Source organism: Sphaeramia orbicularis, chromosome 21, assembly GCF_902148855.1.
Source record: "Sphaeramia orbicularis chromosome 21, fSphaOr1.1, whole genome shotgun sequence".
Lineage (NCBI taxonomy): Eukaryota > Metazoa > Chordata > Actinopteri > Kurtiformes > Apogonidae > Sphaeramia > Sphaeramia orbicularis.
Genome location: NC_043977.1, coordinates 25,927,374 through 25,951,875, shown reverse-complemented (window position 1 = coordinate 25,951,875; position 24,502 = coordinate 25,927,374). Strand labels below are relative to the sequence as shown.

Below are 24,502 nucleotides of genomic sequence, written 5' to 3'. Positions count from 1 at the left end.
GTGTATTTCTGCAAAGCACTAGTTAAACAGACACATACACAGAGTCTGGAGTCTGTGGGCTCCTCAGTCAGTAGGAGTCAGTTTAATGGGTTATCCTTAAAGCATTAAAAGATTTGTTATAAAAATTTCCCAGTGTGCACATCTTACAGAATACAGGTCAGTCATCTCGTCTTGGTATGAAAGTCTTTCCTCCTGTGCAACGATGCTGCGAGTGGATCTTTTGTGTGGTTTATTTATAATCTGTTGTGGTCGATATGAAAGGGAATTTCTCCCAGGCTGCCCTTCAATGGTTCATACGCAGAAGAAAGAACAGTAGCGTCTTATAAAAAAAAAAAAAAAAAAACTGGCAGCAGAGCAGAACTAATGAAAGACACTTTTTTTTTCTCTTCGCAGTGTCACCTCCTCCGGCAAACGCACATTTTCCCACTGGCAGAGGAAGAAAATGCAGAGGAGATGGCGAGAGAGAGGGAAAGAGAAAGGGCAAGATACAAAAGTAACACAAGTATAAAAGAGAAGTATAAAATATCACATTAGCTCCTGAATATGTCCTCATGAAGCATTTGTTGAGAGGGAATTAAAGGGAAATTTCAGCTAAACATCATATCAAGGGCTGAAACCAGATGAGCATAAGAGACTGTTTGGATTAATTTAGAAAAATATATCAAATAAAAGTTGTTATTGTGCTGTTTTAAATGGACACAAGTGAGATTATTAATAATTTAGAGTTATTAATAAAAAAAAAAAAAACCACTTAATACTGGTTACAATGAACGAACTGGTGGCAAAAGGTCAAAGGAAACAGTAATATGAACTGGTAAGATATTGAATGTCATTAATCACTGAGTCAACAATATGTGCTTTTGTTTGTTTTTATTATTATAAATACTTGTGTAATGCCTCGTCACTTCATCAGATGTGAAATGTTTCAGATGTGGCTCAGAGGACTAGTTTAGCCACATTCTCATCATTACTATTTTTTTTTTATGTGATATTTTATTTTGTTACATTGGACTGTCATTTACTTTTAACTCAATCCTGTAAAGCTTTATTTATTCTTTACCCATAATGCTCCTGTTTGAAATGATTGTGGAGGATTGGACTTTTTCCATTTTACAAGTTATATACTGTTCATTTTTAACTACAGATCTACTTATAATATCCAAATAGCCCCTCCAGCATCAATACATAGATGACCCATCCTTAATTTCTGTTTCAGTAAACAAGCAGGGTGTGTTTTATTTAGTTTTTACTCTACTCATTAACCTAGTTTTATTTACTTTTATTGAGCATCTGGCACAGTGGGTTTTTTTAATCATTAAAAAAAGACACTTTATCACTCACTGATTTTGGCTCTAAATAAATGACTGACATGTTTTCAATGGGGTTAAATTACTGTGATAATGATTCCAGTGGCCTGTACTCTTTTTTTTTTTTTTTTTTTACTACTCATCCTGTTCTTTGAGGTCAGTTTAACAGCAGGTTGTATTACTGTATAGACAAATATGAACATTTTATGCACAATGGCTCAGTTATTATTAGATTTAGGTAGTTTTTTTTCTTTTATTACTGTTTATTAATGTTGGATTGGATTGATTCAAAACAGTATGAAAGGGTTAAAAATGTAGAGAACATTTCTTTGATTAAATTTGAATGCAATTTATTAGTACACTGAAGTCAGTCGACAACATAAGACCAAACCATGGTCATCTTTCATTTTGGTCCTTCTGTAAATTTGGAGAAATGACGCGTCCGCCCATTTGGTTTCAGCTTTTATCATCAAGTGGGTTAAAACCAGGATCTTAGACCTTCAGGGGTTTTAAGGTGGTCTCCAGGACATAACAGTAGCATCAACATTTCTCTCAAACATAAGTAAACATTTTCATGAAGACTCTTAACAAAGGACAACAACAAGTTGTAAGAACTCACTGAAATGTACGAAATAAATAGTAATGACTTCGATGAAAGGGTTGGATTGATCCTAAACCTAGTCTACATCTAGCGCTCTGCAGGAGATCAATAAATTAAACTGAAAAATCTAACAAAAAGTGTACAGCCCAGTAAAGTAGAAATAGTGGAAATGACTGATTTGGAGCTTTGTTCAAGCGCATCATTAACTGAAAACAAGGCTGTTTATGACGCAACATTCAGTGCTTATCCTGGTTGTTTCCACTCTGTTTATAGATTTACTGAACACTTCACTAACAAGCAGCAGCAACATTAACCCATAAAGACCCAGTGCCAATTTTGTGGCAGTTTCCAAATAAATTTTTCTCTCTATTTAACCTTTCTGAAGTGATTTATCACCATTTATCATAATATTATCCCCTCCATTTTAAATTTTTTCGGTGAAAATCAGGTATTTTCCTATATTTATTTTACTGATCATGTACTTTAATTATCATGCTGAAATTACATTTGAGGGTCATCACGCCAAAAACAGAGAAAACTTGAGAAAAAGTAACTTTTTCAGTAAAATCTATCAATAACTGAACACAAAAACAAGTGTCTCCGTCCACTGTCATTTATCAAACTCCATGGATTTTACTTGTGAATCGGTTCCGTTGAAGGTGACGGTGTTTCCATGTTTTGAATGTGTATTTTATGTTTAAATGTTTGTCTGTTTATTTATTTGGTTTTTTTTTTACATTCATATTTGAAATAAATACTTCAATCAACCAATCACTACGGAACTTCTGAACACCCAAATGGGTCATATGTGATGACCACAAAAAGACGAATAACTGCATTTTACACCAATTATTTACACGTATTAATAGGATTAGTGGATCAACAGGTATTAAACATTTTAGATTGGTAGATGCTTTTGGTCACTGGTGTATATTTGGGTCTTTATGGGTTAAACGGTAAAAAGGATAAAGGAAGTAATTCTACACACAAGTACTTTTAGAAATAAATATTAAAATAAATATTTGCATAATTGCGATCATAGGGAACATTTCTACCTTTGTAACCTTGAAACTATGCATTGTGGGAAATGCAATCAGATTCAATATTTCTGAGGCTGCCACACACCCTTAAAATGGACGCTGGAGCTTTAAAAATACATAAATGTCAAGTGGAAAATTACTTATTTTTCTTTCAAATGAACAGAATTGTACATCTAATGCCCGAAAGTAACATCAAAAGCAAACAGCAGTGTGTGCTTTTGTGCTACAGAAGTTTTCACAATGCAAATAATCAGAAGTTAATACTCTCTTCATACAGAATGTGTAACACATCCCAACAAAGTTACATTTTAGTCATGTAATCCCCCATTATAGATGTCCAAGGGGGGGCTGAAAAGTTCATAGCCTGACTAAGAAGGAGTTATTCCACAACAATGAAACTTGGCATACATTAAATTCAGCCTTTCCTGATACTAATTGTATGGTTTCCTTCCAGATAAACCCACACTGGATAAATAATTTAGGACTTTGAAAAGTAGTACTACAGACATTTCATGAAAATGCTTGCTTTTCGCCCCTCCCTTGTTCTCCCTACCCCTCTTGAATTCAGTTTCCCAGTTTTGCACAGTTGAAAAAGCTGGAGCATCATCCCCTTTAGCAGGGGTGTCAAACTCATTTTAGTTCAGGGGCTGCATTCAACCCAATTTGATCTCCAGTGGGCTGGACTAGTAAAATAATAACAGTGAAAAAAGTAGAATTATATTATGATCAGGTTTACATCTACAAAGTTTCCTTAAAAATTTGAATAACATCAACAACTTGAATTGTCTTAAGAAAAACAAGTGCAATTTTAACAATATCCTGCCTCGGTTTATCAGTTTATCATTTACACGTGCATTAAAATCACACAGAACATTAAGTAAAAGGCAGAATATTGGTCAAATTGCATTTACTTTTTGTAAGACATTTCTGTTAGTTCATATTTGTTCAGGTTATTCACATTTTTTGTAAAAGTATAGTTTGGTAATGTAAACATTTTCATGCAATTTTACTTTTTTACACTAAAAAAAAAGAAAAGAAAGAATTTGGGGTTGTTATTTATAGGTTAAAACGATCATATTTTACTGGTCTGACCCACTTGAGATCTAATTAGACTGTATGTGTCTGTATGTGGAACCTGAATTAAAATGATTTTGACACCACTGATTGTAAATATCTTCAGTGTAATTTTTGCATTTCACAAATTCATCCTGTGGGCCAGATTGGACCCTTTGGCGGGCTGGATTTGGCCCCCGGGCCACATGTTTGACACCTGCGCCCTATAGCAACCATGTCAGCATGAATGTCCTTGGGGGCTAACCCCTTTTTCTGCAGACATTTGATGAGACCACGGTGCCACGGATGGTTCACGAAATGTCTCTGGTACTACTTTTCAAAGTCCTAAATTATTTATCCAGTGTGGGTTTATCTGGAAGGAAACCATGCAATTAGTATCAGGAGAGGTTGAATTTAATGTATGCCAAGTTTCATTGCTGCAGAATAACTCCTTCTTAGTCACGCTATGAACTTTCCAGCCCCCTCTTGTACATGGTGAAAATGGTCATGAAAAGTTCAGCAAATGTGTTCATACAAAGGTGGGTTTGAGGTCTTCTTTGAATACCACAGGGTGTGGAGAGCGGTAGAGGCTGGTGAAGCCTTCATACTCGCTGTCAGAGTCTGAGGAGCTGTCTGAGGATGTGATGGAGCCACATTCGCAGTAAGGTCGGTGGTAGTAGCAGTAATCTGTGGAGCTGCTGGAATCGGAGTCCCAGTATCCACAGGAGTTTCTAATGTGTCTGTGGTGTCGCTCATTATCACCTCCTGCTTCCACATCAGCTGGAGTTGCGTGGATATGATCTGTACAAGCAAGAGCTGAACATCTGCGACACTTTGAAGAACACCTACGGCATTTTCTTACCACTTCACGTCCTTCTACCCCCTCCTCCTCTTCCTCCTCTTCCTCATCACTGTTGAGAACCTGGAGATGAGTACCATCCACAGTGACCTCCTCAGAGGATTTGCAGGAATGCTTCCCATGATTCTTTGGGTTGCAGCGGTCCCTTGTCTTCCCAACTGCGTCCGAACCTGTGTAGAAGCAGTGGGGGTCCAAATCTCTTCTGGGGGAGTAGAAGGGTGGTCGGCGTTTCCTCATTGCATACGGGGAGATGCTGGGGTAGCGGAAGAGGGCGGGTACATGAGGGGAGCGTGGCGTCCGTATGGAGAGTGGGGAAAGAGGGGAGGTCTCTGTACACTTCCTGGAGGTCTGACTGGGAGATCTGAGTGCTGTTTCTGTGACTGTGTCCACACTGAGCTCCTGGAGGATCTCCTGTAGCTGTTCACTGCTAACAAACCCAGTCAGCCTCACTTTAGACCCAGTGTGTGATGTTAGATTACTCTGCTTGTTCAAAGCTTCAACCAAAGAGGGGTTCAACATTCTACGGTACTGTAGGGAAGTCACAAAATTAGCTGTTTCTTCAGCTGTCCTGAGTAATCCAGAAGACAGGGGTGATACAGGTAGGAGATCTTCAGCTGTTCTGGGATCAGCTGGGTCAGTAGTAGAGACGTCCATGTGATTTTCCTCCAAACACCTACCATCTGGGGGAGGAGAGGAAGCACTAACAGGGGGTGTGACTGTTGGAACAGGGGGAAGGTCAGTAGACGTCGATACAGTAACAGCAGCATCGAGACAGGGGGAGATATCAAGGGGTGAGGGTCTGGATTTACTGTCTTTTTGAGGTAGAGAACAAGACTGGCCATCCGACTGAAGCTCTGTGGTCTGGGTGGAGGAGGAGTTGAGGTTGGTGGTGGATGAGTCCATGTCCTGGTCCTCCATGGGCTGACTGGCGGACATGAGTCGCAAGAGTTTGTCCTTGGCGTTGCTCACCTGCTCCTGAAGACTGTCAATCACAGCGTTCTTCTGTAAATGACAATAAATGAAAACTTTAATGCTTCCAGATATAAACAGAGAGGGTGTTATGCTGATATGATTATTTGGACAGTATTAGAGTGCATGTAAGCCACAGGTGTCAAACATGCAGCCCGGGGGCCAAATCCGGCCCGGCCAAAGGGTCCAGTCCGGCCCGCAGGATGAATTTGTGAAACGCAAAAATTACACTAAAGATATTAACAATCAGTGGTGTCAAAATCATTTTAATTCAGATTCCACATACAGTCCAATTAGATTTTAAGTGGGTCAGACCAGTAAAATATTATCATAATAACCTATAAATAATGACAACCCCAAATTTTCCCGTTGTTTTTTTGGTGTAAAAAAGGAAAATTACATGAAAATGTTTACATTACCAAACTATACTTTTACAAAAAATGAGAATAACCTGAACAAATATGAACAAATGGAAATGCCTTAAGAAAAGTTCATGCAATTTGACCAATATTCTGCCTGTTACTAAATGTTTTTTGTGATTGTAATGCACATGTGTAAATGATAAACTGATAAACCAAGGCAGAATATTGTTAAAAATTGCACTTGTTTTTCTGAAGACAATTCAAGTTGTTCATGTTATTCAGATTTTTAAGGAAACTTTGTAGATGTAAACCTGATCATAATATAATTTTACTTTTTTCACAGTTATTATTTTACTGGTCCGGCCCACTGGAGATCAAATTGGGCTGAATGTGGCCCCTGAACTAAAATGAGTTTGACACACCTGATGTAAACTAAACCTAGAAGTGAAAAAGACAGCAAAAGCTTTTAAAAACATACTAACTAGATAAAAATTACAATCAATAATGTATCACGTATCAAAATAAAATACAATTGCAGATAAAATCAGCTCTGCTTTTGTTGTCCTGATTGTCAAGGGTTCATGGTATTCAAGAATAAAAACACTTTGCATGATATATGACCTTAAACAATGATTTTCCAGCTTCTTTAAATGAAGGTTTTCCTCATAACATCTGAAAAACTAATTAAATTACTCAAAATAAATAAAAAAAATATCCAATACTAACCAAAAATAAACTGACAGACTGAATAAAAACAAAAACTAATGAATAGTTTCCTGTCTTTTTTAATGCTTTTCACAAACAAAAACTGCTTATAAGGGACAGATGTTAACATATTGCTAAAAGGCTGTTGTTATTTTTGGAATATTTTTTATCAGAAATATCTTAAATGAATAAGACGCTGATAAGTATGAGCAAAATATTAATTATGTTTGAGGGATTACTGCCTTATGGAGCAACCTAATTCCCTCTGAGTAGAGTAAATATTATGAGAAATGACTCAAATGAATCATCTCTGTTGATACATACACCTTTGTGGATGCTTAGTTATATATATATATATATATGTATATATATATATATATATATATATATATATATTTTTTTTTTTTTTTTTTTTTTTTTTTTAATTAATTTAGTACATGCTTGAGCTTATGCAAAAATTAATTTCACTCTGGAGATTAAGTGTACCTGTTTCTTTTTTTTCTGTAACTGAAAAGGCCTCATGTCTGATTAAATTATTTAAGCAAGTTTGAGAAATCATATGAATTCTAATGAACAATGTTTTAAAGTTTTTCTTATTAAAAGGTGAGTAGTGTGTACTGGGGTGATGCAGTACCTCATTAAGTAGTTTTTTCATGGAGTTATTTTCTCCCAGCAGGTAGTAGATCTCATCCTGGCTGTACACGGAGGGCTGGCTTTTACTGGGGCTGCTGAAATACTTGGCCATCTGACTCGGGTTGTTCTGATCCTCTTCAAACTGCCGCCACTGGGTCAACTGCATCAAAATAAATAAATAAATGAATAAATAAAAAAGTAGTGTAAAGCACAACAAACCCCACCCCTCATACATATTGTTTCTTATTTTGGCATCAATCCAGCTGATGTCATCATGTCTATGCGTGTGGTAATATCAGCATATCAGTTGCCTTCATATATGCGCCAAGTTTAAGTAAACTGAAACAAAATTGATGTTTTTATACAGATTTGAAATTTCACCCATTATAGGTAGATGGAAAAAAAAGATTTAAAAAATTCATAATAAATTTGAACTTTGACCTACAATTCCCAAAATGTAATCAGATCTATTCTGGGTCACTGGCAATCTATAAACCCAATTTGGTATGAGTTCAACCAATAGTTTTGCTGCTAACAAAACCATTAACAAAGAAACAAAGACACAAACCGAACCAAAAACAATACCCCTTGCCTCTCCTTTGGGGGGCGGGGTAAAAAGTAGTATGTGATAGCAGTCTTCTGCATGGATATGTTACCAGGTCTGTTTAACACAGGACCTTTGGGACCAGGTGTGTTTGACTGTATCGTTTACTCATTGTTAAAATATTTCCTTCCTCCCCACTAAAGATGCATTCCATTATCCTAACATAAACTCACTACCAGACACTTAAGAGAGTCGTAAACCTGTTAGCAGCGGACTACGTAGTTTTGACTCATAAACACCTTCTGTGTGACTCACTCTGCACTGACAGACATGGCACAGTTACACGCACATGGAAACTGGAGGTGTGGGCAACACAATTGCTCACAGATTGGACTAGTTTTGCCACAACAAGCGGAAACCATACACATATCAGTCATTCATCTGCACTGTCTGACATTTGTCTACCTATTGGTCACAGTTCCTGCCTCTCCTGACAAATCTGCTTTATTGTGGGATCATATGGTTGTGCAGCAGTTCTGCCAGTTATATAAATGGTAAATGGACTGCACTTGTATAGCACATTTCCCACATCTTCATGGTGCCCAAAGTGCTTTACAAAGCCTCACATTCACTCATTCACACACACTCATACACCAATGGGTGGCTGCTGCCATGCAAGGCACTGCAGGCCCTACTGGGAACCAGCTAGGCTTCAATGTCTTGCCCAAGGGGACTTTGACATGTGGACAGTCGGAGCCAGGATTCAAACCGCCGACCCTTCAGTCTTTGGACGACCCACTCTACCAACTGAGAGACAGCTGCCATAAATTCTCTGCCTCTAGTGGGTTCTGTTCTAAAGAGGCTTGAAAACTAGTGCCATGGATGAAAACAAAGCTTGTTTTCCAAGATTTAATTGTAAAAATGTTTAAATGTTCCCCCTCATGACATTGTTGAATAGAACTCAAATGTACAGTAGTGGGAACATGTTTTCAGACACCCTTAAATTTTTACACTATATCAAATATTGTCATGAAAAATTTGCAGAAAAATCTTTTTTTGTGTTTCAAGAGCTGTGGCTGCATCAGACAGACACAAACAAATGCAAATGGTTTATTCTTTTAAATTCATTATTAATAAGAAAAAATGCCTAGATGTCTTTCATTATCTTGCTGAGACATCCAGTTTTGAGTTTGATGGAACAGAGCATGTGCAAAATGGAACATGTGGGTTTGAAGAATGGAACAATACTTGGCAGAGTTCAATGACCTAAGAGTGATTCTTAATTAGAAAAAGACGGGGTAAGGGGGTGGGAGTATATAATTTGTACTTCATCCCGCTCCTTTTTGAATGTTGCTGTTTTTGTTTTTTTTTTTGTTTTTTTTTTTAAACTTTTTTTCTCCTTGTTTTTTTACATTCGAAAGAAAGAAAGAAAGAAAGAAAGAAAGAAAGAAAGAAAGAAAGAAAGAAAGAAAGAAAGAAATGCCATATATAAGAAATGCATTGGGTGTCCAAACATTTTTTTCCACCATCGTATGTGTTGCAGATGTTCTAACCTGAGGTACAAACAGCATGCAGTTCGTAGCCAGTGTGCAGATGAAGATGGCTCCAGCCACAGTGCTGTAGACCAGGTTGGGCCAGGCCTGCAGGAAGATGGACACAGGGACGGCCACGGCTGAGCAGAGGGTAACCAAGGTAACAGCTGCTATGATGGTGGGAGACTGGTTGACCGGAGGGTGGCTAACGTTACTGGTCAGTCCAGCCAAATAAGTCCCATAGAGAAGAAGACAACCCTAAAGGATGAAGGCAGAGAGGGAATAATTAAACAGGTTGAAATAAAGTGTTCTTTAAACAAGTTTAAAAAAAGTTATATTTCATTAGTGTAAAAACAGAGCAATTCCTTATAATAGGTTTCTCTTCATATATTCACACATACAGATGTAAGATAATTCAATCAGCCTTAAAATTCTATCTTTTATCCTGTATTCAATACTATAAACCTAAGTCTATTTAACACTTTACATCATGAACTTGTAAAGTCCTTCTCCTTCATTAACTCTCAAGTTTGTTATAACAAAGTAATGCTGCATGACAAGAGGATATGTCAAAAGAAATAGATCACAACACACAATATATGAACTGAAATTCATGCATGCCATTATTTCACTGAATCAGAATAAAACACAGATTACTTACCTTCTGAACAGCAATGACAATAACCCACAGATCTGAATATACAGAGGAACAGGAGTCCAGCTGAGTCAAAGCATAGGAGATGTCTTTTTCCACCACCTAGCCCAAAGGAAACAACAATATAAGTAAATAAAACTTAATCACATTTGACTACGTCCCTAATAGTTCTAATTACATTAAAAGAACTGGTAAGCAATGTACAAGCATGTATCATAATCCTGCTATTGTTCTGTTAATGAACAAATTAACATCTTTGCTTACAACACCATAGAATATCAACTGAAGTATACCTTAACAACTGCACCAATAGATCTGGAACATATGACAGGGTCTGTGAGGTTCCAGGCTGTAAGAACCATCATGTCCACCAGGATCAACAGGACCACCATGCCCATCAGTTGGATGTCTCTAATAATCTGAAATAAAATAAAAGTCATGCATCAGCCTTTACTTTACTATAAATACTGTCCGTTACGTCTCCAGACTCAGTGTCCACCAAGTAACTTTTTTGTTTCTAATTTTTTTTGCAGAAGAAAATAAAAATTCATGCATTCCAGAGTAAGACCACAGACTAAAATAAGAATGGGGGTGAAGTAGCAGCATACCACTCTCTTGTCAGGAACTCTCTGAGTGAACACTCTGTACAGTCTCCACGTCTTCCCTAAAATTGGGCCAAACACCAAGGTAGTGCCGATGCAAAGAGTCCACATCCGAGCCTGAGAGAGAAGAGCAGTGTATGATTACAGTGATAGAAAAAGACACATGATAACCTGCATTTAAAGCTGAGGTTTATCAACACAAATACTGATTTTTTCCCACAACATCACAGAGTACAGTGTGTAAATGTGCTATTACCTGAAGCACAGCTGTTGAAACCCCAGAGTGTGAATGTGCTTGTTCATCAACGGCAAAGAGGAAGCCGCTGCTATAGGTGAGGATACTTCCAAAGAGAGTCAGAACATTCAGGTTGGGACTGGACATCTTCACTATCCTGATAATACACGTGCATACATACACACAATCAACAGTTAACATTTGTGTTTACTTTTATGTGTCTTTATATAGAGTAAGTGTTTGACCTTCAACTCTGTACCTGTTGTTTTTGAAGCGCATGGTGAAGAGGAGGAAGCCGAATGCCAGAAGGATGCCACAAGACAGCAGCGTCCACACCACAGCACTTAAGACCGGGGACAGAGTCCGCCTTGGGAGCTCCACCGCCATCTGCACACACATGTAAACCCTTTAACAATCATACCCAGCATAGACTGCTGATGACACACTTAGGATTGCTTAGTTGTGTTCTCAACTTGGACTGTTTGTGAACAACAGCTGTTTAAGCAATGAAGAAAAGATGCAGATTTTATTTAAGAAAACAAAACTTTATTAGCAGATGAATAAAGCTCACACTTGTGGGGGTACAATATGCAACAACCAACAACCAATCCTATTAAAGCAGTAGGTATTAAAGGGGATATACATAATATTTCTACTTTCAAATACTGAAAAAGACCCTAAATTGTCATTAGACTGTTGAGAATACACAGTTCTTAAGTTACACCAAACATGCAATTGTACTGGATTGTACAGATATGAGCTAATATACTGTAGTCACACTAACAGTACAACTGAATTATGTGACCACTAGAGGGAGTAGTGAGTCACTCTGCCATAAGGAAAACTAACACCATGGGCTTTTTGACCAAAACATCAGAAAGTGATCAGATGGGATGAGAACCGCTAAGGAACAACTTTTAGAGTCAAAGAAAGTGATAAAAGCTAGAAGCGCTGTTACTGAGCCGGGCGAGTTTGGTTCTGAAGCTCATGAAGGGATAAAGTTATCATGTGGTGATATTATCTTTGCTAAGTTCACCGTTTGTTGACCCATGGTTCAGACAGTTCTGACCTTGTTTGGATGTTTCCAGAAATCTTTAGGGCTGATATTGACAGTACAAACCATACAGAAAACTGTGGTGATTTTTGGTTTTATGGTGGCTTCTTTCTGGCTAAAAACAGAGCTAAGCTAACAGAGCTATAATGTAAACTATCAGCTGATGCAGCACATGAGGATCATAAGAGTCAATGTTAAAATAACTGGCTCTACGTTTTTGTTTCGTTTTTGGGGGGTTTTTTTGAAGGAGAAAAGTTGATGATACCATAACACACATGTCTGTAAAAAATGTAAACTGGAAAAGCACTTGGAGAGCACAGACCTCCGCCAAGGCAGATAATCCCCCCCCCCCCTCAATCACCACCAAAATTTAACCATTTGTTCCTTGTGCCACTATCAACATTTCCTAAAAATTTCAATAAAATCTGTCCATAACTTTTTGAGTTATCTTGCTAACAGTCAGACAGACAGGCAGACAAACAAACCCCGATGAAAACATAACCTCCGTCGTTCCTTGGCAGAAGTATCTATCTATCTATCTATCTATCTATCTATCTATCTATCTATCTATCTATCTATCTATCTATCTATCTATCTATCTATCTATCTATCTATCTATCTATCTATCTATCTATCTATCTATCTATTGAATTACTATACAATCTATTGGGCTACTAAGAAAGTGGATGACGGCACTCATTTTTAAGATAAACAACACACTGGAAATATTACACATTTACATTTGTTCATGTTGTTACACTTTGTACCTTTAGGAATAAAAGAAAAACTACGAAGGTGGAACATGTGAAAATTTAGACATTAACACTTGAGATTATTAGAGGTGCAGAGTTGACTCCACCATGGTTACGCCGTGGGTTGAAGTACGGAAACAGTCTGTCATTGAATGTGTATCCAGTGAATGAGTAGATATGAGAAGCAGAGTCCACATTGTAAAACGAAACCTGCCCCCATTCCAGATCCACATATACCCCGACTCTCTGGGGCTTTTCCACCAGTGGGACAAGCACAGGAGTGTTACTGAGGGCCCAGTAGCTTTTGTCATTCCTCATCCCCAGTGTCCAGTAGCCATTTTCAGGATTCAGTACACTGCTTCCTTTTCTGTTCACAGATTCCAGTCCAACACCGATATCCCACTCTGTCTTCCCTTTCACCTGAACCTCAAAGTACAACCTGCCGCATGAGAAACCCTCCTTCCCCAAGACGCTAACGCCAGGGTAGAACCTCTCCGGTTTGTCGGGGACATTCAGTGCTAGATCTCCATGATACACTTGTTTGTTGTTCTCAGACAGCACCAGTTTAGGATGAGCTGTGTCCGGGTCCAGAGTCACATTCACTGCAGACTGCTGAGCCCTCTGAAATTCTGTCTCACACAGTCTCTTCACCTCAGATTTTACAGCCTCCTCCATTTGACACGCCACTCTCCTGACTCCTCTCCTCACTACACCCACATATACGGCGCTCTCTAAAACCGTGTCGGACCAGTCTTTAGTGGCTGGGATTTTGGAGTATGCAGGAAAACTCTGGAGAAGGTAGAGGTTGTCTTCAGTTTGTGAGAGGTGTTCCAGTTCGGTGCTTCTCCTCCTCAGTTCATTAATTTCTTGTTCCAGCTCCAGGATGAGTCCGCTGGCTGTTCTTTCAGCTTCCCTCTGTTTTGCATCTATCATCTCTGCCACCTCAGAGTGACCGTTCTGGACTAACTGGAGCAGCCTGGTGAAGACTTGCAAACTCTCCTCGGTCTCTTTTTCTGTGTTTCTTCTGCTGAGACGAGCAGCTTCTTTGATTTTGTTGATTTTCTGCTCTCGGTCCTGGATCATTTTTTCCACTTCTGCATTTATCCTTCCAATTTGAGCTCTCCTGTTTTGACTTTCATCCTCTATTGGAACAGTGTGATGAGCCTTGTGGTCTTCTTTGACACAGATGTGGCATATATATGTCTTGTCAGTGTTGCAAACCAGATCCAGGAGCTTCTCATGCTTCTTACACACTCTGTCTCGCATGTTCATCATAGGATTGATCAGTTTGTGCTTCTTGAAAGTGCTTAGAACATTATGGGGCTCCAGGTGAGTCTCACAGTAAGAAGCCAGGCAATCCAAACATGATTTAAGAGCTCTGACTCTTTTCCCAATGCAGACATCACACAAAACCTGTCCTTGATGGGAAGAGGATCGATCCACTGTACTGTTTTCAACGTTATCTTTCTTCACGGATTTTCTGAACCGGGATGCCAGGTCGGATATAAAGGTGTTAACTTTGAGCTCTGGCCTCCTGTAGAATTTTTGCTTGCACATGGGACACTGAGAAACATTAGAGGTCTGCCAGTATCCTTGTATGCAGTCCTTGCAGAAGTTGTGTCCACAGGGAGTGGAGACCGGTTGGTTTAATAAATCTAGACAGATGGGGCAAAGAAGCTGCTCCTCAGACAGTACGCTGCCACAAGTAGCCATATCTAGAACACATTCAGAAAGAAAAGCAGGTGGGAATTTGGAGATTAAGTTGGCTCTTGTCCTCATATTTTTACTCTGCACTGTACTATTAAGTGAAGAACCAGTTGTGCCCAGTGAGCTGCCTGCATCTATGAATAGTAACAAATGCATGGTGTTGAATTTCATCACAAGGTTATTTCATGTTAGCTGTCGTTTTCATGTTTGCTGAGTTAAAAGAATAATAAAAACGGTTTGGAAGGATATTACGGTGTAATCTTGTACATTACCATAACAAAGAAGCACAGCTCACTTTTCTTTTCCCCTAAGGAGCCGATACTATCTGCAGTTTGAGAGTGATGTGTGCATACATTAACTCTACTCAACACAAAAGAAGTGAGAAAGACAACTCACCTTGATTATCTACAGCGTAGCACAGAGTCAGAAGCAGTCAGTGTGTGTCTTGACACAGTGTCTACTCTACTTCAGTTTCTGTTTAGGAAGTCACATTACACTTTCTTATGTCTGCCTCATGTTGCGTGGCTCTGCTCGCTCTTCTCTTAAAGGGAATCATGACTAACACTGTACTAAACATAGCCTCGGTGGTCCATCCCTGTCACAACAACAGTGCGCCGAAACAGCTTCCAAAACAACTTTAACAACTTTAGCAAAATGTACAACCCACATTTTTATCACCCATTAATCTGTGTCATTACTTTTACTGATTTGTTGCAAGTATTTTCATAACACTAGAGACATATTCTGCTATAAAATCCATGACATAAAATGCTGTTTTGCTGAGATATGATAGATTTCATTAAGTGTTATCTGTCTACTTGTGTTAACCTGAATATACAGTTGCGGAAAACACTATTAGGCCATCAAAAGTCATCAAAAACAATGGTTATGCAATCAAGTACTAACTCCTGTGTGTATCATGTGACTAAAACAGATAGAAAAGAAAACATGGAATGCCTAAAAGCACTGTTTTTGGCAGTATAATGCCATAGCTACTGATGTAAGAACTGAAGTGATTTTGGTTATTATCAAGAAAACTTGGAAAATGGCTAGATATCAGCTCTGAAATTAAACTCTTATGAGCTACTTCTGTTGTTATCATTATATTTGTCCAAACAAATGTACCTTTAGTTGTACCAGGCATTAAAATGAACAAGAAATTGAAGAAAACAAGGGGTGGTCTAATAATTTGTTTCCATGACTGTATATCGGTTGTGCATGGAACAGTAAGTGTGTGTACATGGATGTATGTATGTTTGTGAGTGGGTATACCTCTACTGCAACAAACAATTGTATGTGCATGTGTACACAGGACATAATGTGTTCATACTAATTCGCTGTTTGTGTCTTTGCTGAATAACAACAGAAACAGAGGTAAAGAAAGTGAATACCGTGCTGAGACTGCATAGTCTCTGCAGAATGTCAAGGCTCTCCTGTTTGTTGACTCCTGAGTGGATAAAGCAGAGTGGGGGCTCACACTGGGAGCTGCAGTTCAGCTCAGGATTCATGATTGGCCCCAGTCTGTCCACTTTTACACACACATCCTGACAAAAAAACAGAGGAAAAGACCAATATGATTAGATTCAGACTTATTGTACCTTTACATATCCACTCACTTTGTACCACATTATTCTTAAACATAAATAAACCTGTTTTCCCTTGTTTGCCAGTTGCTGTCCTTTTTTTCTTTTTGTTGACAGTTAATATTCCAGTACAATTCACACCTCTACCCCTTTCAGTGGATCTGCTCCAAAATTTAAAAATTAAAGAGATGGGTTTACTAAATTTCAAGAAAAACATCAGAGTAGTTCTTGTTTAATCTCAGTGACACACACACACACACACACACACACACACACACACACACACACACACATGGACAGGAGTGGTGAAGACCCCAGAGATCAGGGGAATGCATTTTGGTGTTTAGTTCCAGGTCAGTTCAGGTCTGTAATACTCTCAGTAGTTGTACTGCCTGTTGCTGCCACAGTGTGGTGCTCTTGCAGAAACATCAGGGAGGAGGGATGGGTAGGAACTAATATTAGATCATAAGGAAAGTGTTGGAGAATAAACAACACAACAAACAGTACTGTGAAATAGTCCAACATAAGGTTTTGTGGTTTAATATAGTTATAATGACACACACATGCATTCTCAGTTTCTGCATTATAATACAATCTGGATGTATGGGTAGTATACAGCAGTAAATACAAACATTTAAGGAAAAAAACAGCTTCTATAAATCAAAGTGATAGTATTTAGCGTGAACTCCCTTTGCACTTAACATATCTTTAACCCTTTTGTTCTGACAATATGAGACTGATTTCATTCATTTGACTTTTAAGTTACTTTAACCTTTAAAACCTATTTAGTTTCATGTATATATTACATGTAATGACAATAAAGTGAACCTTAAACCTAGTAAAGTTTTTGTGTTTTTTTAAGGCTGTGCACATATTCACTGTATTTTCCTGTAAAGAAAATGAGACATAAATATATATGTGCATTTCAACCCTGCAAAAACAACAAAGATAAAGCTTTTTGCACAGTACTGTTCACCATAGTGGTTTTTTCAGCCTGGCAGGGTGGATTAAGGATGGTTAGATCAAATGTTAAGTGGTTTCCTCCACAAAACAAATCATGAGGTTAGGATTTGGCTTGAGAGGCAGGAAACCTGTGTGTGTCTGCCTGTATCCTCAATTTCCACAAGTACGTCATCAGAGTCGAATCAGCAACAATGAATCACACACTGCTACAAACACACACATATACACATGGCGAAAGACAGAGCTATAGGAAAATGCTTGATTAGACTTATTGCTACTGTATTACTCCGATTTTCACCACCATATAATCATGCCAGGTTTATTTAAGGCACTTGAGGATGAAGATACAATTTTCGGAAGGTACAAACAGCACTGTCACTCTTGCCACAGGCATTTTTATGAGGCTGCTCTTGCTGCACTGACATGTTACAGATTTAATTATGCAGCATGGTATCACCTGATACTCTGAGCTGTAACTAGTACAGACTGAAACTGTAAATGCTGATGTGACTCAGCCTCAAGTTGACAAGGTAAGACCCCTTGTATCAGAATTTGCAGACAGGTGAGTGTTTACATGAGTAGTTTAGAATCCAAACTCACGTCTCGTCCTTGTCTAATGACTAAGACACCTGTAAAGGTCTGGGATGGCTGCATTATGGGACTTCAGATTTAGATCATTTGTGTCAATAATCTGTTTGAAATATTAAAGTTACCCAGGCTCACATTGACCTATTTCCATACATGAATAATCTAAGTGTCAGCAGAACAATGTAGTCCTCGGAGCTGCATATCTGGGAAATGTCTGGAGTTCCTGTTCTTGTCCTTTCGTCACTTTCCAAGTTTAGATCACAGTTCTGCTGCTTCCCGCAGGAAAAGCCGGCGTAGAGAGGCATTTCCGCCAGTTTTTAAAAATCCTGCCTCCATAGGCGAAAACCCGCCACCCTGCAGAGGTTAACAAAGGTTGGAGACCATCCAGCCACAGGGGTCAGTGAGTAAGCAGCAGAACAGGGCCGTCCGTTAGCTGACTGAGGTTTTATGGACATGTTTTGACAGTTCAGAATAGTCATGAGGAGTGTCTTTTGAAGTCCTGGAGGCTTAACCGCTTGTAATACCTGAGCTACCTGTGGCCTCGGATGTCTTACTTAAATGTAGGGCGGGCCTTACCTGTGCAGTTAAGCTTTCACTTGTTCTTTTGCCCTTGGGCTTCTCTTCAGGTCTAATATTTCCTAAATATATGGAAATATCATGCATATTCTAACAGTTTATCACAGGCCTCTGGGCTTAAAAGACAGAGCTGATTTTTTTTTTTTTTTTTTTTTTTTTTTTACAAAAGTCTGTTAATAAAAAAAATGGCCTTAAACCAATCCATTGTCCTGTCAATCTTCCCATTTCTCTCTTTTAAGATTATGGCTGTATAACCAGGGGTGCTGGAAGATGTAAAGCCCAGTTCAGGGGCCAATATTGAAACATTCCTCCTCAGTCAGTAATCCGTTTATAAGTTTATTCTTAAGCTGAGTTAGAATGCATTTATTAGCACTAAACTCCTGCCAGGGTATACGGTGCATTTTACAGCCTGAAATAATCACCTGCCTTTGTTGGGATATAATCAAAAACCATTTTGGTCTGGAACAGAGACATGTCAATATTTTATGAAACATGTGATTGTTATTATTATTATTATTATTATTATTATTATTATTATTATTATTATTATTATTATTTAACAGCAGAAGATATATGCGTTCATGGGGAAGTGAAGTATGTAATATGCTTTACATTTTATATACATTAAATACTAAGTTTGGAATTTTGTAATCAGTATTTCAACAAATATTTATTGATAATTATTCATTTATCCTATCCTTTATCCTTATGCAGCATGATCCATTTCAGATGTTCTGTCTTAATACTAAAAGAGTCAATTTAAATGTTCTGTGACATAAATGCACAAAAGTATGTTTCTATCAAACCGATGGAAAAACAATTTAAGGTCAGCAAATGAAAGAGAAACTGAAAAAGAATGACGAGAGTAAAGACCAGACCTTGATCTTCAGGGTACATGGATGATCCCAATGCCTCGTCCCGCTCCTGGTTCCATCGCTCAACACTTAGAAACTTTTTGCCCAAAACTGAAAATAAGTAAATAGATGAAGTATAATCTAACATAGCGACATAAATCCCATAACTGCACGTGTGTGATGAATGTGTGGAAGCCAGAGAAGATCCTGTCACTGAGAAGAAGTTCACCAGACTACCGGAGTTTTCATGTGAGCGTGGAGGGAGGGAGGTGAGTGTGTCAGGAAAGAAAGTGTGTGTATGTGTGCTCTCTCTCTCTCTCTCTCTCTCTCTCTCTCTCTCTCTCTCTCTCTCTCTCTCTCTCTCTCTCTCTCTCTCTCTCCCTGCCTCTGTGAGCTTTCAGCCACTTACCAAACGGTTTTCAGAGTGTGATGTGACCCATGTGGAGCTAGAGGATTTTGACAGAGTGGGTGCAGCTGGTTGTAGGGGGTCTCAGGGGAGTGGGTGGCATATGGGACAGGGCGGCACATTTTGTATCCACAGTACAAATAAATCTCCTCAATAACAGCACATGTTTTTAGTGGAAAGAGAAACATACCTCCTCTTGTTTTTCTGAGGCTACCCTTTTTATTAGACAATTTGCCAAAACAGAAGAATCATCAAGTTGGATCACATCAAAACACACAATAGTTTCTCTCTTCTTTCTCAGCAAGCGAGTAGAAATATCTCAGCATTTGTTCCACCAGCCATAGGAGGCATAAAGGTGTTATTAAGTCGTCACAGAGATTTACAGTGTGAGCGTACACACTGGGTCATTCCAGATGAGGGAGTGTCACCACCACCGCAGCTGCACACTTTCAAAGACAGAGCTTATTAAGCAGGATAAAAATATGCGGATGCTCATTCATCCTGTCGTCACACACACTTGTTCATTTAGCCATCAGCACACTTTAATCAATTAAGATTTTACCTACAGTTTGACAACCCATCCATTCAATTGCACAGAAATTAAAATGTAAAGATGAAATTAGTAGAATATGATGCTGTTGAAATTAAAAACTGAGAGTTTCCTTTATACAGGGGTTGAAAAACTGTTGTAAGAAGATTATTTATTCAGATCAGAAATAGTGTTAAACTTGCAGGAATAAAATGAAAATGTCAATCTGGTGAGGATACACTGTAAGGAAATGCTGGTAATGTTACCATTAAAGCTGTAAAATAAAGTCTGGCAATGCTCAACGAGAAAAAAGATCCTAACAATTTTAAAGGGGTCATATTTTGCTGAACCCACTTTTATTAGTCTTTGGTTCATTTATTTGTGTATTTGGACCCTAATAGTTCATAAAGTTTGAATTTGAACCCTCCAGGTGCTGCAAAGCTATCTTTAGATTCATTCTGGCAAAAATCAAGCGGATTTCTACAACCCCTTTTGAGTCCTGCTTAATTTGCTACATCTATAAGTAGTTACGTCAGGACAGTTGCACATATGAGGTCAAGACTTCCAACAAACATTTCTCTAAGTACGTTATAATTGGTTATCAGCAGCAGCGGTTGTAGTCCATACTGAAAATATGTCCAGACTTTGAGCCGACTACCTAAAATGTTCAGCTGTTGGATGAACGGGACAGAGCAGCACAGCCAATAACCTAGAGGGGGTGGGGCGTGAAGTGGCTCATTTGCATTTAAAGGGCCAGCGTTCAAAATGACCTTTCTGGTGTCATTACTCAGAAATAGGGCTGAAGATGGACCTGTGGAGTTTAATAAATGAAGAATTCAGACCCAAGCATAGCATTTACAGTTCATGTAGACCACAGGGAAATGTTTTAAAATGCATAATTCCAATTTTTTTTTAAAAAAAAAACCTAAATATCACTCCTCTAAAGTGTAGAATTACAATAGGCTATATAGACAAAAATATTGTGACACATCATCTCTATAGAATAATCACATTTATAGCATATCTGGAATCCAGCCATGAAATTGTACCACTTCACTTGTGATAATATGGAGCAGAGGCAGAGGATGATAATATAAGTAAACAGAAGTCTGAATCGAAGGAGAAAATGATCAAGTATGCATGGTGCTAGATAACATTGGCGCATTAGCTAATTAATGTTAGCTCTCATGGCTTCCACCAAACCAGAACTCTATGATTATTTTGAAATAGAATAAGGCAGTTTCACATCTAAACACTTCATGTTTAGTTTGTCAGTTTTTTTTTTGTTGTTGTTTGTTTGTTTGTTTGTTTGTTTGTTTTTTTTATCAGTGCTGACCTGTTTAGAAAATAAACAAAGGAATGATTTATGATTTGGGTGCTTCTATGAAACTGGGTTTATTTTGGTATCTGCCAGCTTTTTAGACCATAAATGCAAAAAAATTATACTCTTGCTCTGAGCCATCCCAAAATTAATTAATTTTTAATAAAATATTGGGGCCAAAAATAGGACCATGAAAGGCTACCTAGGTGTCAGTGCATTTGATCTGTAAAACATGGCTTGAAATGGTCTTATATACTGCTATAAATTAAGACACCGTGTTAAATTTGAGGATTCTAGTGATTTTTTAAATCCAGACGTGAGTTTTTCATGAATCTGCAGTCTCATTTCAAGTTTCATGCGTAACCCATCGTGTCCACTCATGTTACATGCGGAACCTGCCCATTTAAACACAAATAAATCGCGAGTGATTTTGCAACAGCGGTCATTTTTGTGAAACACTCTGCCTTGCACAATTAGTTTGATTCCCAAAATGTACCTGTGAGAGAATAAAAAGATTTTTTTGTGTTCTTTTTACTGTGTTACATGGAGATTTATGTATAAAATAATATAAAAATATGTTTTATCTGAAAAATAGTTTCTCTTTTATCTCAGTAAATATTTATTTTTAAAACAGACCCAAAGTGCTTCCAAACTTGATTCATAACATTAGACTACATCTGGTGTGAATTTTTAGCCCCATGGCCTGTTTTTAGGGACCAGTTTCACTGAAGCACCCATTTATCAATGCACTGCTGGAAACAGTTCAAGAGCTCAAACATCGTTAAAGTCACTCAAACTGATGACCTACTTAACAAACAATGGAAAAGCGCAGAAATAACAGTACTTGAGTTAAATAAACTGAATCCTCACTGATGTCTCATTAAATACAGATGTTGTTGTAAATGCATACATAGACTCTGCCAGTAACTGACTGTTTGAACCTGGAAATGAGTTTTACATCAGACCAGACACCCAGATTACCATAATACAAATGCTGATGTGAGATGTTGTGAATAATTATCATAATAAATGCCAAATTAACATTCAAAGGCTGATTTTTTTTTTTTTTTTTTTACTGAGTGAATGTTACTTGTGGTTTAAAATAATTATTTAACCCATAAAGACACAGTGCTACTTTTGTGGCAGTTCCCGAATTAATTTTTCTCTATCTCTACCTTTCTTAACTGATTTATCACCATTTTTTTCTAGAACATTATCCTCTGTATTTTGCATTTTTTGGGTTTAAATCATGTATTTTCCTGTATTTAACTCACAGATCCTGTAGATGTTCATAAAAACTCAGAGCAAATTCAAAGCTAATTATATCAAAAGAGAGAAAAATGAAGAAAAAGTTACTTTTTCAGCAAAGATATTACTAACTGAACATAAACCCAGTGTGTTCATCCACTGTCATTGACCCAACTCCGTGGGTTTTACTGGTGAACCAATGTTGTAGAAGATGACAGTATTTCCACGGTAACTACAGAGCCTCTGAACGTCCAAATGGGTCATATCTGATGACCATGAAAAGGTGAATAACTGTATTTTACACCAACTGGTTAGGTCTTTATGGTTGAGATAAAGAGGTAGAACATTAAAAAGAGTTATGTTAAAAAAAATTAACATAAAGAAAATTGATGTAATACAAACTCTGAAGCATTTTGTTAGCATGGATGGCAATGTAAACAAAGTCTTAAAATCTAATGGGGACACTAAACACTAAAAAGCAATACTAATATCTACTGATGGTTCAGTACTGAAGCTTAAAACCTGCACTGGCACAGATGCAGTGAACTCCACTAAAGCACACGATATAAGCTCAACATTTTCACCTGTGGGTCCAGATCAAATGACCCCGTTGAAAGATCGAAAACAGTGTTGTCAGCTCTGTTACACCCAGCGCGTGGCCGTCACTATCAGGTTCCCTTCAAGATCAGGTTTAAGATAGACTGCTCCGATGGCAGGTGGACTGTAGGAAGGCTCAGATTACCGGGAGCTTCAATATTTAATCAAGCAGCCATGCAGCAGTTTGTCAAAAAACAGGAGTCAAAGAGGAGAGGCTGGGCAGGAGGGTGATCTGGAGGAAACACGAGCCCCGTTATTCTGCGGAGGTTACCACGGTTCACTGATGATCATTAAGGCGTTACTAAGTTCAGGTGTCACCTCCTCGTTCTGGATCCCACACTGCCAGTCCACCTAAGAAAATAAATAACAAACTCTCCATCCAGTGACACACCGTTTCCTGTTGAAACACCACTGACAGGCCGAACATTTCCTGACATGGAAGCATCTGCAGCAAACTGACACTGTTCTCTCTGGGTGGAAATGCATTGTCCTGAGTTCTGAGCTTCACCAAACCCTTTCTAGACCTTTGCTGTCCCAGGACATGCCCAGGTTTGCCCACTAACTAGCTAACATACCCACAGATAAATCCTCCCAGCTCCTCCTACAGCGTTGCCATGGACCAGGATTAGCAGGCCTGAATCAAAGCTCCCAGCAGGTTCCAGTCACAGCTTCTACTGAAGCGTGGATCATGGTAAATGTGGGGGAAACCATAGGGACACTTGGGGTTTTCTCCTACATTCTCCACTTTTCGTGACTACAAAGTAGTATCGACAGCTGATGCAGGTCTGGTTATGTGACTGTCAGATGGTTGAAACTGGATATATTACAGAGCTCAGAAATGCCACATCACTCCCTCTCTCCAAATCCAAACTCAAAACCCATCTGTTTCGGACCGCGTTCTCTATGTGACCACAATTACATTGTTCAATTTTTAACCTGCCTTTTGCTTTTTACTCTGTTTTATTGCTTGTTTTATACTCTCCTGTTTACTGTACGGTATCCTTGAATGCCAAGAAAGGCGCCTATAAATAACATTTATTATTATTATTATTATTATTATTATTACTATTATTATTATTATTATTATTACTATTATTATCCTGTGTGCATGTAACCGACTGAAAGGAGTAACTGTTAAAACTGACAATGTACATTTTGACATACTGATATACACAATACATCTAAGACATCTTGAACTGTCATATGTCTTCATGTCTCTTGACGTGT

The 24,502-nt window shown here is 38.3% G+C and overlaps 2 protein-coding genes across 2 annotated transcripts; both read right to left on the bottom strand.

Annotated features, from left to right (window-relative positions):
* Positions 1-4,494: 4,494 nt before the first annotated feature.
* gpr156 (G protein-coupled receptor 156) lies at positions 4,495-19,387 on the bottom strand. The gene is made up of 10 exons (XM_030124202.1): positions 19,199-19,387; positions 16,002-16,154; positions 11,357-11,484; positions 11,119-11,254; positions 10,869-10,979; positions 10,554-10,679; positions 10,267-10,362; positions 9,627-9,863; positions 7,531-7,689; positions 4,495-5,862 (listed from the first exon to the last, which is right to left on the bottom strand). The coding sequence occupies exons 2-10, from the start codon at positions 16,116-16,118 to the stop codon at positions 4,531-4,533; spliced, it is 2,442 nt and encodes an 813-aa protein (XP_029980062.1). The 5' UTR covers positions 16,119-16,154; positions 19,199-19,387; the 3' UTR covers positions 4,495-4,530.
* Positions 12,964-14,747, bottom strand: LOC115411920 (E3 ubiquitin-protein ligase TRIM39-like). The gene has a single exon (XM_030124203.1). It carries the CDS (start codon positions 14,680-14,682, stop codon positions 12,964-12,966), a length of 1,719 nt encoding a protein of 572 aa, XP_029980063.1. The 5' UTR covers positions 14,683-14,747.
* Positions 19,388-24,502: the final 5,115 nt, after the last annotated feature.

Excerpts from the sequence above, each read along its gene's own strand:
- gpr156 (XM_030124202.1), bottom strand. The coding sequence starts at position 16,118 with ATGAATCCTGAGCTGAACTGCAGCTCCCAGTGTGAGCCCCCACTCTGC. Across the intron at positions 10,980-11,118 it reads TTTCAACAGCTGTGCTTCAG|GCTCGGATGTGGACTCTTTG; the intron begins GTAATAGCACAT and ends CTTCTCTCTCAG. Across the intron at positions 5,863-7,530 it reads TGAAAAAACTACTTAATGAG|AAGAACGCTGTGATTGACAG; the intron begins GTACTGCATCAC and ends TGTCATTTACAG.
- LOC115411920 (XM_030124203.1), bottom strand. The coding sequence starts at position 14,682 with ATGAGGACAAGAGCCAACTTAATCTCCAAATTCCCACCTGCTTTTCTT.